At 43.9% G+C, this 14,015-nt stretch overlaps 1 protein-coding gene across 3 annotated transcripts in view; it reads right to left on the reverse strand.

The window, feature by feature from the left end:
• LOC138452993 (zinc finger protein 691-like) overlaps positions 1-14,015 on the reverse strand; it is a 195,544-nt gene that overhangs the window by 31,282 nt on the left and 150,247 nt on the right. For 2 of the 3 annotated variants that reach the window (XM_069605390.1, XM_069605392.1), the window contains exon 5: positions 5,877-5,993. The exons of the other annotated variant lie outside the window; for it this stretch is intronic. In XM_069605390.1, the coding sequence (XP_069461491.1) occupies positions 5,877-5,993 (117 nt within the window). The remainder of the gene's footprint in view (positions 1-5,876; positions 5,994-14,015) is intronic. 3 annotated transcript variants of the gene reach the window in all.

The following is a 14,015-nucleotide window of genomic DNA, read 5'->3' on the forward strand; positions in this document are numbered from 1 at the left end:
TTTACTTTGATCTGAAATAATGGATCCGTTTGATACTACCCAAAAAAAAGGATCCATATTTAGGATACATTCGAACTAGACAAACGTTATAAAAAGGAATCACTATGGTTCCATGGCAGAAATAGAGAAACAAAATAGCCGCCTGATGTAAAAGCGTGACGTGTGACGTCATCGCGTAACGTGACGTCACGCGATCGCGGCCTTTATAAAGGATAGAAAATAGCACTGAAAGGTAGCGCGGACTATGGCGGACTGGAGGCAATCGTACCGAGAAAAAATAAAAGGTAATTCAATTTAATTTAATTTCTTTGAGATAACTTTAGGTGTGAACAGCTTTTTAAACTTTAGTATCCTGGAACTTTGGGGGAGAGCTTCACAGTAGCTCTACCTTTACAATAAATGTGACTGCTCTAAAGAGGGCATTCGAATGAAGTTTGAAAAATGATACAAAGAGTCAGGTTAAACTGATGTCACCCTCTCTCATTGTTTACAGAAATTTACTAATAAAAGAACTCAAAAATGAGAGAGACAAAATGAAAGATGAATTATTAATCAGAGATATATTTACTCAATAAGGAACTTAGGCGAGTACAACTAATAGGCTAATATAATCAGAGTTGCTCACAACACACCACCACTACTTAATTATTAAAATAATTTTAAAAGTAACTCATTCATTTTTTTTCTTACTTTCTTTCATATTCTTTCTTTATTTAGCATCTCTCCTGATGAACCACGAGCATAAGACGTGGGGAAACACGTGTTCAGAGGCAAAAAAACTATCAGTTTGTGAATTAATGTTTGGAAAAAAGGATATTGCATGCTATTAATGCAAAAAATAAATATTACTTAAAAAGTAAACTTGCTGGTGTGACGGATATATTATTTTGCCTGAAGCGCAATCCACATAAGTGTTTTCCAAAAAGAAAAAATGAGGATAGAGATCTACCCCCAACTCTCTGCTTGGAGAAGCGTCAGACCCTCAGAGAGTTGGAGGTGGATGAGTGAAGTGCTCGAGAAGGAAGATGTTTTGGAAGAGAACAATTGAGGTTCGGCGGTCCCAGGCCCCAGAAGGTGTTGTAGACGATGCAAAGGGTCTTTAAGTTGATTCTTTGAGCCACGGGGAACCATGAAGACATTTCAGAGCTGGAGAGATACGATCCCTGGGCTTGAGGCCAAGGACAAGTCTCGCGGTCCTGTTCTGGATGAGTTGTAAAGGTCAAAGAGTACAGTATAGTGAGCGGGGTGTTGCGGGGGACACACCCGCAGCACCCCAGAGGAAAACAAAAAAAACGGGGGTGATGCAGGGGTGTCCCCTGCAACACCCCGCTCACTATACTACACAGTATAGTGAGCCGGGGTTGTGGGGGGAAACACCTGCAGCTGCCCAGAAAATAAAAAGAAATAAAGAAAAAGGACTCTGCGGCGCCGGTTCCCGATCACGGAAGTGAAAGGGAACTGGCACAGCGGGGACACAGAGTGTTTTTAAAGGTAAGTAGGGTGTGCGTGGGGATGTGGGTTTTGTAGGGTTTTTAAAATTATGTTTCAATGGGAAATGTATGAACCTTTTGTGGTGTGTACATTTCTCATGCAAACATTTCCGTCGCTGACTTTTACACGACGGAAAAATCACATAGATCCGATTTAGAAAGAGGCTGTTGCAATAGTCCAGCCTAGAGAGAACCAGAGGCCTGGAGACAGTGACCTTCTGGGGGAAAGTGAGGAAAGGAAGAATACCTCTGAAGAGGTGCACTGATAGTTTGACTTCTTAGAGACGCCAGAGATGTGAGGAGAGAAGGAGAGGGTGGAGTCGTTCTTGAATTGCGGCCAGACAATCTAGAATGAGAGAAGGAGAAGAGGCGGCTGAAGGGAGCCTGAAAGAAAGCTGGGTATCATCTGCATAACACTGAAATTTGGTGCAGAAAGCAGCAATGCGGTGGGCAAGAGGAGCCAGGTACTGGTTGAAAAGCCAGGGAGAAAGGTTAGACCCCTGGGGAACACCACAAGTAGAGAGAGAGATAGAAGAGAGGAAAGACCCCAGTTGGACCCGAGATGGTCTGTCAGTGAGAAAGGAGGTCAGCCAGGCCAGGGCCTGATCGGTGATACCCAGGTTATCAAGGAGGCGATTGAGCCGGATGGCATGGTTGACCGTAACAAAAGCAGAAGAAAGATTGAGGAGAATGAGGACAGAAGAAAGGTTAGAATCAAGGTTAGAGAGCAGGTCTTCACAGATGTCCAGGAGAGCAATCTTCGTACTTCTGGCAGCTCTGAAGCCAAACTGGTGGGCGTGGAGACAAACAGATTCAGTGTGCAGTTTTTCCAAGAATTTACACAGGAAAGGAATGATGGAGATCGGGCAATAGCAGCAGAGGAAGGACCGGCAGAGAGCTTCTTTAAGCTTCTGCTTAAGGGCAGAGGGGAAGGTTCCAGTGGCAAAGGAGCTGTTGCAGAAATAGGCCAAGTCTGGAAAAAGTCTTGTGCAGGAGAAAACAGCAAGAAAGAGGATGTCCGAAGCATAGCAGCAGCTCAGAACATGAGGCTCACCTACCGGCGTGGCGAGAGACAGAGAGGTGCAGCGGGCACAAGAACTGGGAGCTGCGGTGCAGTTCCTGGAGGTGCAGTCGTGCCGGGAGCCAGCATGCTCTGGTCCATGCCACAGAGGGAAGCGGGCAAGTGACCGCAGAGCTGCAGGAAAGACTGGGGAATATATGCATCATGTGGTAAGCCAACCCAGTGAAGAGGCTTTGTTGCAAAGGCACGCTAAGAGTCGTGGGCACTGTGCATGACCTGTGAGTCTGCCCAAGGTTTTTGCAGACCCCGGTGCGTACCGGCATACGTATGACAAATGACTGAATGTTCCGTGGTTGCGAATATGGATAACATACCAAAGTGGTTGAATGCAGATAAAGTCCAATCCCATTTCAAATATTCGACAAGCAGAATATTTGAATGCTGGCGAGATGAAGTACAACAGAAAACCACAAGCAAATATAGGTGTATGAAATGCCAAAGTGGGGGAAAACTGAAGCAAGTGTTACAATAGGCAAATATGGCAAGCACTTCAGGAAATATGCTACTGTGATAAATGAACAGTGAAATAAAAAGTCCTGGCAAGCGGGAATACCAGGCACCTAAAGTTGTATATTTCAAAAAAAAGGTAGCAGGCGCTCCTCTCACAGTTTCAACGCTGTGGGAAGATAACTGGCAGGGAGTATTCCAGGGGATCTGGTCCTGGCAAGCTGAAAAACCTGGCACCAGAAGTTGCATAGGACATTTGTATAAAAATGAAGCTATTGTTGGAAGATACCAGGCAGGGTGTATTCCAGGCGATCTGAAGAGCCCATAGAAGGATTCCTGGCAGGGGGGTATACCAGGCAATCTGAAAATGTTACCAAAAGACTGAAAGAAAGACTGTCTTGGAATGTATTGATTAACCAAGTTAAAGAAAAGCTGATATGGAACTATTGCTTGATAAAGGTGAAGGGAGACTGTCTTGGAAGTTATTGTTTGACCAAGTTAAAGGAAGACTGTTATGGAATTCATTATTTGAACAAGAACTTCTTGAGTCCAGTATAAAGACTCAAAAAGAACTGTTGGATAAAGAGACACTTTTGTCATCCTAACTAGAATCCAAGGGGCAGGGAATCACCCTCTGGATCCAAGGATCTTCCCTTGGAAGTTATTTTTGATTGGAGTCATCCTTATATTTTGATTGTGATTTTGCTTATATCAAGTCAAAGACATTTCCTTACACCCTTTGATGTTTTGTTTTTAGTGTGAGGGTCAAATCAGAATGTTTGGACACAAGGACAGCTTTTTAAGTTACTGACGACTTAACGCAGACAGATCCTTATTTTTAGTTTTGAAGCAGGGACATTCCTCTGTAGAATAGGGTTAGAGGTGTTTTCCATCCCATTTTTGTTTAACAAAATGTCTGATTTTGAGAATAACATAACCTTGTGCCCGCCTCTCATTTTCGACCCCTCACACCTCTCTATGCCCTTTTCGGCCGGTCTCTGCATACCTGCACCCTCTCGTGGTCTACGCTGGACCAAGAACAAAGTAGTAATTCTCCCGCTGCCTCTCTGCCCTTGAATGAGGCTGGGTCAATCGGGTCCCTGCAAAAGCTAGAATGCGTGATGCCACTCGCATTGGTGTTCATCATTCCTTGCATCCTCTGCCTAGTCCCAGTAGTTGTTAAACAGGGATGCATTGCAGTAACACATGGGTGTCTTGGGTAATGTAGTGAAGGATGGGTTTAGAGGGGAAGGTGGGAGGGGGGAAAGGATAATGCGTTTTCCCCAAGCTGATGACTACTCTCAATGGGGTTCTCCTTCCCCATGAGAATCTCCTGCTGAGCACCACCCCCAGGGGGAATATCGGGTAGCGGCCACATGGAAAGGCGCTCCCCCATCTAAAGTAGCGACAATCTCTTGGGATTCGTCACAGAAGAAAGAAGACTTTTCTTGGACTAGTGCTGATGTACATGGGATTAGGGGCAGCTTCTCTAGACAATAAGTATGGGCATCTTCTGGCAGATCGTCCTGACTATCATGCAGATGGTCCGTGTGCCACGGAAGAATACCTTTTTCTTTCAGAGACATTGAATTAGGGCCCTATTCCTCCTACATATAAGGTTGGTATACAAGCAGAAAGCGGTCAAGTCACAGAACCTAGACCTCATTGGAAAAACGCTTTAGTCCTTCAGGCTAATTGTGAAGGTCTAAACCAGAGTCATTCCCCAATAGTATAGGTTACCACATACATCTGCTGGATACCAGGAATGAACTACACATGCTCAGACAAAGATTTATTTCTGACTTTTTGCCATAAGAATGTGTTCAACTTGTATCACTTTTCATGACCTAAATGTTCAGCATAGCATGTGTGTGTACGGTCACTATATGAGAGATTTACTTAATAGAAGACGCTGGCCAGTGTATTCTAAATGCTTTTTGGTTTATTCTAACTTAATGTTTAGGCTTACACTTCGCTTATTTTATTTAACTCTGAACCATGTTGCAAAATAACTGTTCAACGTGGTCTTCTGGAGAGTGGTCTTGTGATTGGCTTAGAACTGAAAAGCAAGCACAGGAGCATCTAGGAAGCCAGTTGCCAGTTTGCTGTCTATCAATGACTATGTTTGCCATCGGTTGTATTCTAGTGCATCCACGTCTTGATACATCCCACCTCAGATTAAAGGAAGAGAAAAATCGTCACATGGATACAGTCACATGATTTGCGACAGTCAACCAGTCTCTTCCTTGAAACATGTTTTGTTTTCGATGAGGATAGCTATAATGGACCAATCTCTTCCTTGCCATGTGCATACTGCCATGTGGACTGCTAGAGTGACCATGCCCAATCATTGTTATGTCATTGTAATGTGGGTACTGTCAGATAGATTGCTAAAGTGGACCAGTCTCTTCCTTGAAACATGGAAACTGTCACATGAATTGCTGTAGTGGCCCGGGTCCCTTGACTGCAAAGAAGGAACTGTCACTTGGCTTTCTAAAGGGGACCAGCCCCATCCTTGGAATGTGGGCACTGTTGCATGGATTTCTAGATTCAACCAGTCTCTTCCTTGGAACGTGGGCACTGTCAATGGTTGCTACAGTTGACCAGTCCTATCCGTGGAACGTACATGAGCAATGTCAGCGTGATGGCTAATGGGAATAGTCACTAAAATGTGGGTATTATCATAGTGATAGGTAGAATTGGCCAGTCCCTTCCTTAGAATGTGGGTGCTATCAAATAGATACATGGATCATTTTTCTGCTAGCTAGGTCTGAGCAAGGTGGGCATCTTGAAGCAAAATGTGTGGTGAAATGCCACAGCACAAGGTTTATCTAAGAATAACTCTGCAAACTACTCACTTGGGATGGGATTTTCAGCACTTTGGTTTTCTTCTTGCTCTAGCTGCTCCCGATCCTGGAAGTATGACCCAAACACTTTATGAGCTTTTAAGGAAATGCTTGGTTTAAAAGAAGAGGCTGAAATAAGACAAAAAGAACACGCATGTAAAATAATTGGACAAAAAGAAAAAATAAGTAAAACAAAGTGCCAGATTCTCAAACCTTTTTTGGTGCAAGTGAAGAGATGGTCCTCAGTGCGCCAAATAAAGGTGCTGCCTAATTCTCAAAGGGCATCTGAATGAGCGCCCTTTTGCAGCCTTTGTGCTTTTGTGCAAATATGGGGGTGTTTCTACACATTTGAAAGCACACCCCAAATTCACAAACAGGATGTGCTTATTAATGCACAGAAACAAGGCTCTTCCTCTAGCGCCTGTTATGAGCGAAACAAATCATGCCAGAGCAATTTCTGTTCCGTTTATACCACTGTTGTCACACATGCATTTCCACACCCCAAATGGGGATGGAAATACTTTTCCCCCGGTAATTTCACAAAGACTAGCCCTGTAACAGGCCGTCACAGTGAAATGTGTGGTTGCCGAGATCCTGTAATACAGCTCCAGACAATGTATGCAAGGGGGCTGGATAGCGCATCTTTGCGCTATTCCAAGCCCCTCCAGAAATGCTCATGTCACCTTTGTGAATAAGGTGGGCACAGTCACAGATTGCTGGAGAGGGGCTAGGACCTTGCGTAGAATGTGGGTTTTGTCACATGGATTGCTTTGAGTGTCCCCGTCACTGGCTTACAATGTAGGTACTCTCACATAGATCTCTACGGTGCTCTAGGTTAGCTGGTTATGGTTAAGCTGAGGGTTTGGAGGTTGAATATGTCTCTAATTTACAGACCTACCAAGATTATATATATATATATATATATATATATATATATATATATATATATATGAAAAACTAGCTCTACTGAAACCACGGAACTATATAATGCTATATCCACAGCCAAATTTACATTCAACCTCCTTCCCTTACTTCTAGTTCAAGGTGCTAGAGTCAAGATTTCAGGCTTGCATAGGACCTGAAGAATATGCAAAGACATTACACAACTTGAAAGCACACAACTCCTCCTCATAAATGATTCCTCTTTGCACAAGACTACATTTTGTTGAGGATTTGAGCCCTTTTGGCGCTGATCATTATCTGGACACATGAAAGTGTGGACTATTGCACTCATGTTTTTATAGAATCATATCTTGACTACATTCTAATTAAGGTCACTAAACCTTTTTCTTAGTTTATATTGCATATGTGGCTTTTTACGTGTGATGCATATTTTAGAATGTAATGTATAATATTTGTAACATGTTAAATATGGTAAAATGATGTGAAAGGTTTATAGAGTAAAACATACCTAACTAATAAAAAAAATGTGGGTATGGTCACACCAATTGCTTGGGTGGCCCAGTCTTGGGTTAGAATGTGGATTGACGAATCTGGATAATTCGGCCCTTCTTCCTGGGAGGCTAGGGAGGTGAGCCATGACGCAAGACCCTCTCCTAAGGGTCTGGGCAAGTGGTACCTCACTGGAAGTGAATCCCCTCTTGGGGACAAGGACTTGCATTCCATAGCAGAACTCCGAGTGCATACCACCTTGTCTGCATATACAGAGGTGGAAAAGACTTTAATATCTCCTGCAACAACTATATTTTATGAAGATCCTTCTTTACATGTATTGGTTACAGGTAATGCTGAACACAGCCTGAAGGCCATGATCAGCAAAGAAGGACACTGTTCTGTTTATTCAAGTGACGTGTATAAGAGAGTAAACTCCTACGGAGAAGGAAGAACCGATACACGCGACTCTCTGCATCACTAACATCCTGGATGGGTGGAGCCACGCTGGCCCGCAGAGACAATGGCAGCAAGGAGGGCGAGCAAGCGGCGAGCTGAACGCCTGAGAGTTGCTGTTCTCCCCAACTAAGGAACCGAGGTCGGAGACCGAGCTGAGACGGGAATCCCTACGTCTCAACTGGTGGCGCAACCAGTAGCGAGCATTGGTGGGCTGGTAGGCCGAGACTGGACAGCGAGACCGGAGTGTATAAGAGAGAGCCCAAGACCCAGCGCTCCACAACCGTCGGACCGTAGCTACAGAGCTAAGTAGCAGCGGGGAAAGTCGACAAGCTTACGGGATATGAATATTGTGAGGGACGGCTATGAAAGCTATCCAGGTCAGGGAGTCTGAGAAACCTGAATATAAAAATATCCTATGCAAAGGAGATTGAGAGAGACACAAATATTGTGACTGACAGCTATGAAAGCTATCCTGGTTATAGGAGCATGAGAAACCCGAACATACAAATACCTTCTGCAAGGGGATAACGGAGCCATACAAATGTCCAATGAATAAAAAATTAATAAATTGAGAGAGATATATTGACATCCTGAATAACTTCTGTGAGAACTATCAAGGTTTGGGGAGCCTGAGAAACTCAAGTGCACAAATACCCTCTGTAAGGGGAAAAGAAAGGGACATGAACACTATGAATTAGAGCTGGGGAAGCCATGGAAGCAATATAAGTATGATAAACCAGGGTGATTAGCCGCCCTAACGTGGGTGAAAGAAAAGCAACATATCTGAGGACTTCAGGACTTTGAGAGATTCCCAAGACCTCGAAGGTGAAAGTGTTTTTTTCCAAGCAATCCTGGAAAGATGGAAATATTTGCACCAAAAGACAGTTTTCGTTATTAAAAGAAGAGACTGAAAGTCATAACTTGATACAAAGACTGGGAAGAATATCCTGCTGTGAAAAAGGAACTTTGAAGACTGAAAACAAGTCCAGCAGAACTTGGGCCAAGCAGAAACTCTAGCGAGGCTACTGTGTAAGCCTTGCCTTTTTTCCTTTTAGTTAGGTGTTTTCTAAAGTTTTAGGGCCAGTTAGTTGTTTAGGATTCGACTTTTTTACTTTGGACTTGACAAGCACACTTTGCTTTTGTTTTGCTAGGCAGGTAAAGTGCCACACAGCTATAGGGCAAGTTAGGGGTTTTTCCTTTTATTTAAATAAACCTTTGTTAACATGACCCATGTAGTCTGAGTCCTTCTTCGGGTACACCACATATAGTGTTAGAAGTGGGATGTAGGCAAGTTAATATAAACTCAGGACCCATTCCCTTTACCAAGATAACAGAGTAAGCGAAAGCCCCTAACCTGGCTACTCCGCAATCCATTGGTTTTAGCAAGCAAACCATCTCGAGACTCCTGAAGGAAAGACATTTAATGCCAACAGTCTCTCCCCGCCGTACAGGATCTACATTTGTGAGAAACCTGGGTGGTTTCACATATAGTCCCCAGGGATTCCTTGTTCAGGTAGTCAGGGCACAGCCATCGCCTTTGGAACCATACTCTGGGGCTGGACCAGTGCAGGAGGAACACCTGGACAGGGGATCCTTTGGGACTGTTGGAGGAATGGCATCAGGTGAGACGCATTATTCCCCCCTTTTGTTCGACATGCCCCTACCGATATCCCCTTTGTCTTTGGAGGATATTGTCAGCAGAATCCTGTCGCATCCCAACTCCTTCACTTAGAAAAGGGAAAGAGAAAACACCATGGGAAATCAAACCATCTTTTGACCCTTAAAAGTAACCTAGCCCCCCCTCTTCTAAACCCAGAGGACATTTAATACATCCCTCCTTTTCTGACGTGTCCGTACACAAGCTATCTACCGTCACGACAGGAAACTACAATTCCCATAATTCCCTTACCAAACTGAGTACTACAACTAGAAAGAATACCTCTAGTAATATGCAGTAGCCGTGCCCCACTAAGGCCAAGCGGGGTCAAGCGCTCAATCATAATCACATCCATTCTGCCTTTAAAGGACACATTTCCCATCACAACTCCCCCTCCCTAATTTCGAAAATCACTAAGAAGAAGAGGAGCGACTAAGAAGAATAAAGATTACTCAAAGCCACACAGAGACAGAAGACAGACTGCCCCATGTTAATACTGGATTGTCCCACTAATAGAGTCAGGCAAGGACAGAAAGACCCATCCCAGAAATCACACCTGCAGCCTGTTAAAGATATCCAGGTGTATAAGAGGTGGAGTTCCTGGTAGAACAGAGAGCAGCAGTTGGGAGAACTGAAGGGTGGCTGTGTGGCCGAGTCCAACAGGGGATCCCTTCTCAATCCCATCCCCACTTGCTTCTTGAGCCAAGGAAAAGCAGGATGCTGGAAAGCTGACCCAGTGTGCCTGGAGCCTTGCTTGCAGCCTGGAGAGAGAGCCAAAAAGCAAGGAGAGCAGCTCGCAGCAGGCCAGATACAGGCCAGTGCTGCTTTCCCTGGGTGGGTATTGTTAGAATACAAAAACACTTTTCAATGTGTTTCAAAGAAGCATAAAAAATGTATCTGAGAACAGACAACATACAATAGAAAAGCACATAGAGTGTGCACAAGAACTTCCAAATAGTCTATCCAACTTCTTTCTTTACTCTGAGCAGGTCTGCCACAGATCTGAGAGCGGCAAGTCTTTTCCTGACAGCATCACTGTGAGTTTCTGAGTGAGGGGAAACCCAGCACGCATGTGAGGCTGAACCGGGACCTTTTCTTGTGAGCATGAAATCCACTATTTAACCATAAGGAAAGGTTTATTAAGAGACAAATAGTGGAAATACAACCTCGAAGACATCTGTTCCTTGCCTATAACTTGTGAACTATGGACAGATGCTACAGAGTAGTCCGGCATAGTAAAAAAAAGTGCCCAATCGGAAGTCTCTGTTTAGACGAACATTTAAGACTGTGAGAAACAGTGAATTGAAGGGATTGGAAGTTTTAGGGGAAGGAAACCCCTACCATTGTTGATTGCGAGGTCCACGCCCAGCTGAGGGAGACCTATGTGGAATCAAGTGCTTCTTGTTGAAAGAGGTCCGAGGCAAACTGAGGGAGACCTACAGGAACTTTTAAAAACCTTGTGAAAGGTCCGAGCCCGAATGAGTGAGACCTGTAAACGAACACTGTGTTTAAATGGGTCCGAGCCCGACCGAGGGAGACCCAGTATGAACTGTGAACATGAGCCTTGAGAACTTAAGAGATCCTAAAGAGAAGAAATTTTCATTTTGTGTGTGCCCAGGCCTTCTGCAAATGAGACTTTGTTTTGGAAAGAGACTTTGTCGCTCAGGGCCTTGGCTTATGTCCTGAAGTGCATCCTCGAACCGAAAAGCCAGAGAGTGTTCCAAAGCCTGTGTGTGCCACCTTGCCCCATGCTGAAAACACTTTCTTTAACATTTGTTATAGGTTAAGGATTGACAATAGTTTATTTTAAGTATTTATTATTTGATGCTCAAGCTTGCTCCCATCCTTAGCGATAGGGCTAGATAGGCGTTCTACCACCTGTAAGGAAGGCATGGTATCAACAGTAAGACTGACACAAGTGACCACAGTTCAAGGGTGTTTATTGAAACTTCAATATGGGTGTGATAAACGCCTATCTAATCCTAAATCTACAGATGGGAGCAAGCTACCACCATCAAATAATAATAATGCAGTCCTAGTGGAGTCTCGCCAAAATAAAAAGGTCCAATACTACAAAAACCTATTGTCAATCCTTTCTGCTAAAAACTAATAGTGTGGGGTAGTGTTCATGAAACACAAAGAAGTGTTCACAAAATATGTCAGGGTCTTCAGGCCGTTGGCCTCCCTTCCCCACATTTTCAGTAAGGTACAAGGCAGTTCACTCGAGCAAAGCACACACTCTAGTTTCTCCGGCACGAGGATACGGTTCCATTACCAGCATCAGGGCCTTCTGTGCCCAAGTCTCTTTACTTAACAAAGTCTCTTGATTCAGAGGGCCTGATGTACCAAAACAAAACGCAAAGTTCCTTTCCTTTTATAATTATTCAATTCAAGTGATTCACTCCAGATCCCCCTGAGCCGGGCCCAGATCCTTGCTCTTACACAATTAGTCTCCCTCAGCCGGGCTCGGACCAATTTCAGTTTGCATTAAACTATCAAAGCCTTTCTCATTGTGACCAATTGGAAAAATGCTCAAAAATTAACTTATGATTTATGATGGAACTCTGTTTGCTCTTTTCACAGAATTGAAAAAATGTATACCTTATCAACACAAATGGAATGCCTTTAATGATTACTTAACATAAAATGCTCCTTTTATTGCCTTTATTGCTCTTCCCTCTCCCTACTCTTTCCTTACTGTGCCGTGTCCGTCCTCCCCCGTTTGTCCCAAACCATGCTATGATTTTACTTCATATTTTTATAAGGTTTATCATATTTAATATTGTATGTAGTTAACTACAGCATCATCAATTATCATATTTACTATCATGTATTTCACTCTTCATACAACTCGCTGCAATGTCTACTTAATTATTCTTAACTTTCAATAAAAATCAATTAACTTTAAAAAAAACTATCAGTCTTTCGAATGTGCACAGGGTTTAGCTTAACCCGTTCCAGGGCCACTTTGCTCTCATAATTCCCTTTATACAGTCGCCAACCTGTTAGATACCTCACAGAGACTGTGGAATCAACACCCACATGGCGCTAAACCGGTATCTTTCTTGGCTTCCAAAGTTCAGTCACTCCCTGGTTTTTAATTATATTTGCATCGCTCGTCACATACGTGTCACACACTGTTCTCTTTAGATTTCTTCATACATTGTTGCTGTTTGCAACCTCGGTTTTAACACAGGCTGGTCTGGTATCAGTCACTCCGACTCACCGGCTGTGCTGCCCTTACTGGCGCTGCTTTGTTGTAGAATCCAAGGACAGTACCACTGCGGCAAACACTCCTCCCCGCCTTGGTTATCGACGCAGAAGAGCCCCGGGTACCTCCAACACACAATGCAGGTTTGTTCAACCTTAGTCCCAGGTTTCTTATTTTCCAAGGTTCATGAAAGTAACGGTCTGAAAAGGTCAAGGGCACTACCCTCCTTGCAACCCTTTCCGGTCTCGCCGCCTTTCTTCTCGCATTAAACTGCCATCTTGGAACCGCTGCTTCCTCATGCGCCTTGCCTTGCTCAGAGTGTGCTTTAGTGCTCTGCCTTTTATCCGTATGAGGAAGTGTGATGAAGTCGGGTGTGTGCAATGAGTAATTGCCTAACGTTGCCCGACCATTGTATTGGGACATGTCAGGTATACGGCTCTGGTGTTAGTCTGTTTTCGCTCATGGCGAGTTGTTCGTGAGAAAGTGTTTGTGTCGGGAAAGGGGCAGGGGGTTGAGTTCCTACATATCCTACCTGGTAGAATGGGGAAAAGGTGTTACAGGGAAGGGGATACCGTGTCTCACCAGCCAGTGAACCACTCCCACTCCCACTCCCCGAAGAACACTCAACCAGCTGATCCTCCTGCACTGGTCCACACTGTATCCAAAAGCAACGGCCGTGTCCTGGCCACTTGGATGACAGATCCCCCGGGAACTAGCGGGCGAGACACCTTTTGGTTTCTCGCACACCCCGTCTTTGCTAAATAAACACCCTTGAACTGTGCCTCGTTTGTGTCCGTCTTCATTCAGGATACCATGTCTTCCTTACATATAAGACTGGCAACTAAATCCGGACTAACATGGCGATATGCCCTAGATGTTGCTGCTGCGGTAGTAGATCACGATTATAGGAGCAAGATGAACCTCCATAATGATGGGTGCTCTGAATATTTAGTTAAAGATGGGAAGGCCATAGTCCAGAGAACTCTAGAGAAAGCCATCACCCCTGTACCTTAGGAAATGGAGGCCCTACTCAAAATTGAGAGGCGATCAATGGGTTTTGGAGAGGGCAAATATTGTAAAGTATGGGTGCCTACAGGCGATCAATGTGTTTGTACTTTTTCGATACGCTACCCTTCAGGAAGTCGTTAGAATGACAGCAAATCTTTTAGCCTGTGCTTGGCAAATCCATAAGAACTACATTGACATCATTTTTTAATGTGTTGCAACATTTGCTATATATTTTTTTGATCATTCAAAGTTATCTTTCTTCTATTGGATTTTATGATATCAGTTTCTATACTGAACTGTAATTTGTGCTTTTATGGATATGCAATATTATCCAGATAAAATATGGGGGATGATGATAACGAATGTTGAGATTGAGGAAACATCAAATGGTGAGAAAAGGAGAGCACTAAGGAGGTTGAAGAAG

The sequence above is a fragment of the Ambystoma mexicanum genome, chromosome 4p, assembly GCF_040938575.1.
Source record: "Ambystoma mexicanum isolate Mex_15411 chromosome 4p, UKY_AmexF1_1, whole genome shotgun sequence".
NCBI classification, from domain to species: domain Eukaryota; kingdom Metazoa; phylum Chordata; class Amphibia; order Caudata; family Ambystomatidae; genus Ambystoma; species Ambystoma mexicanum.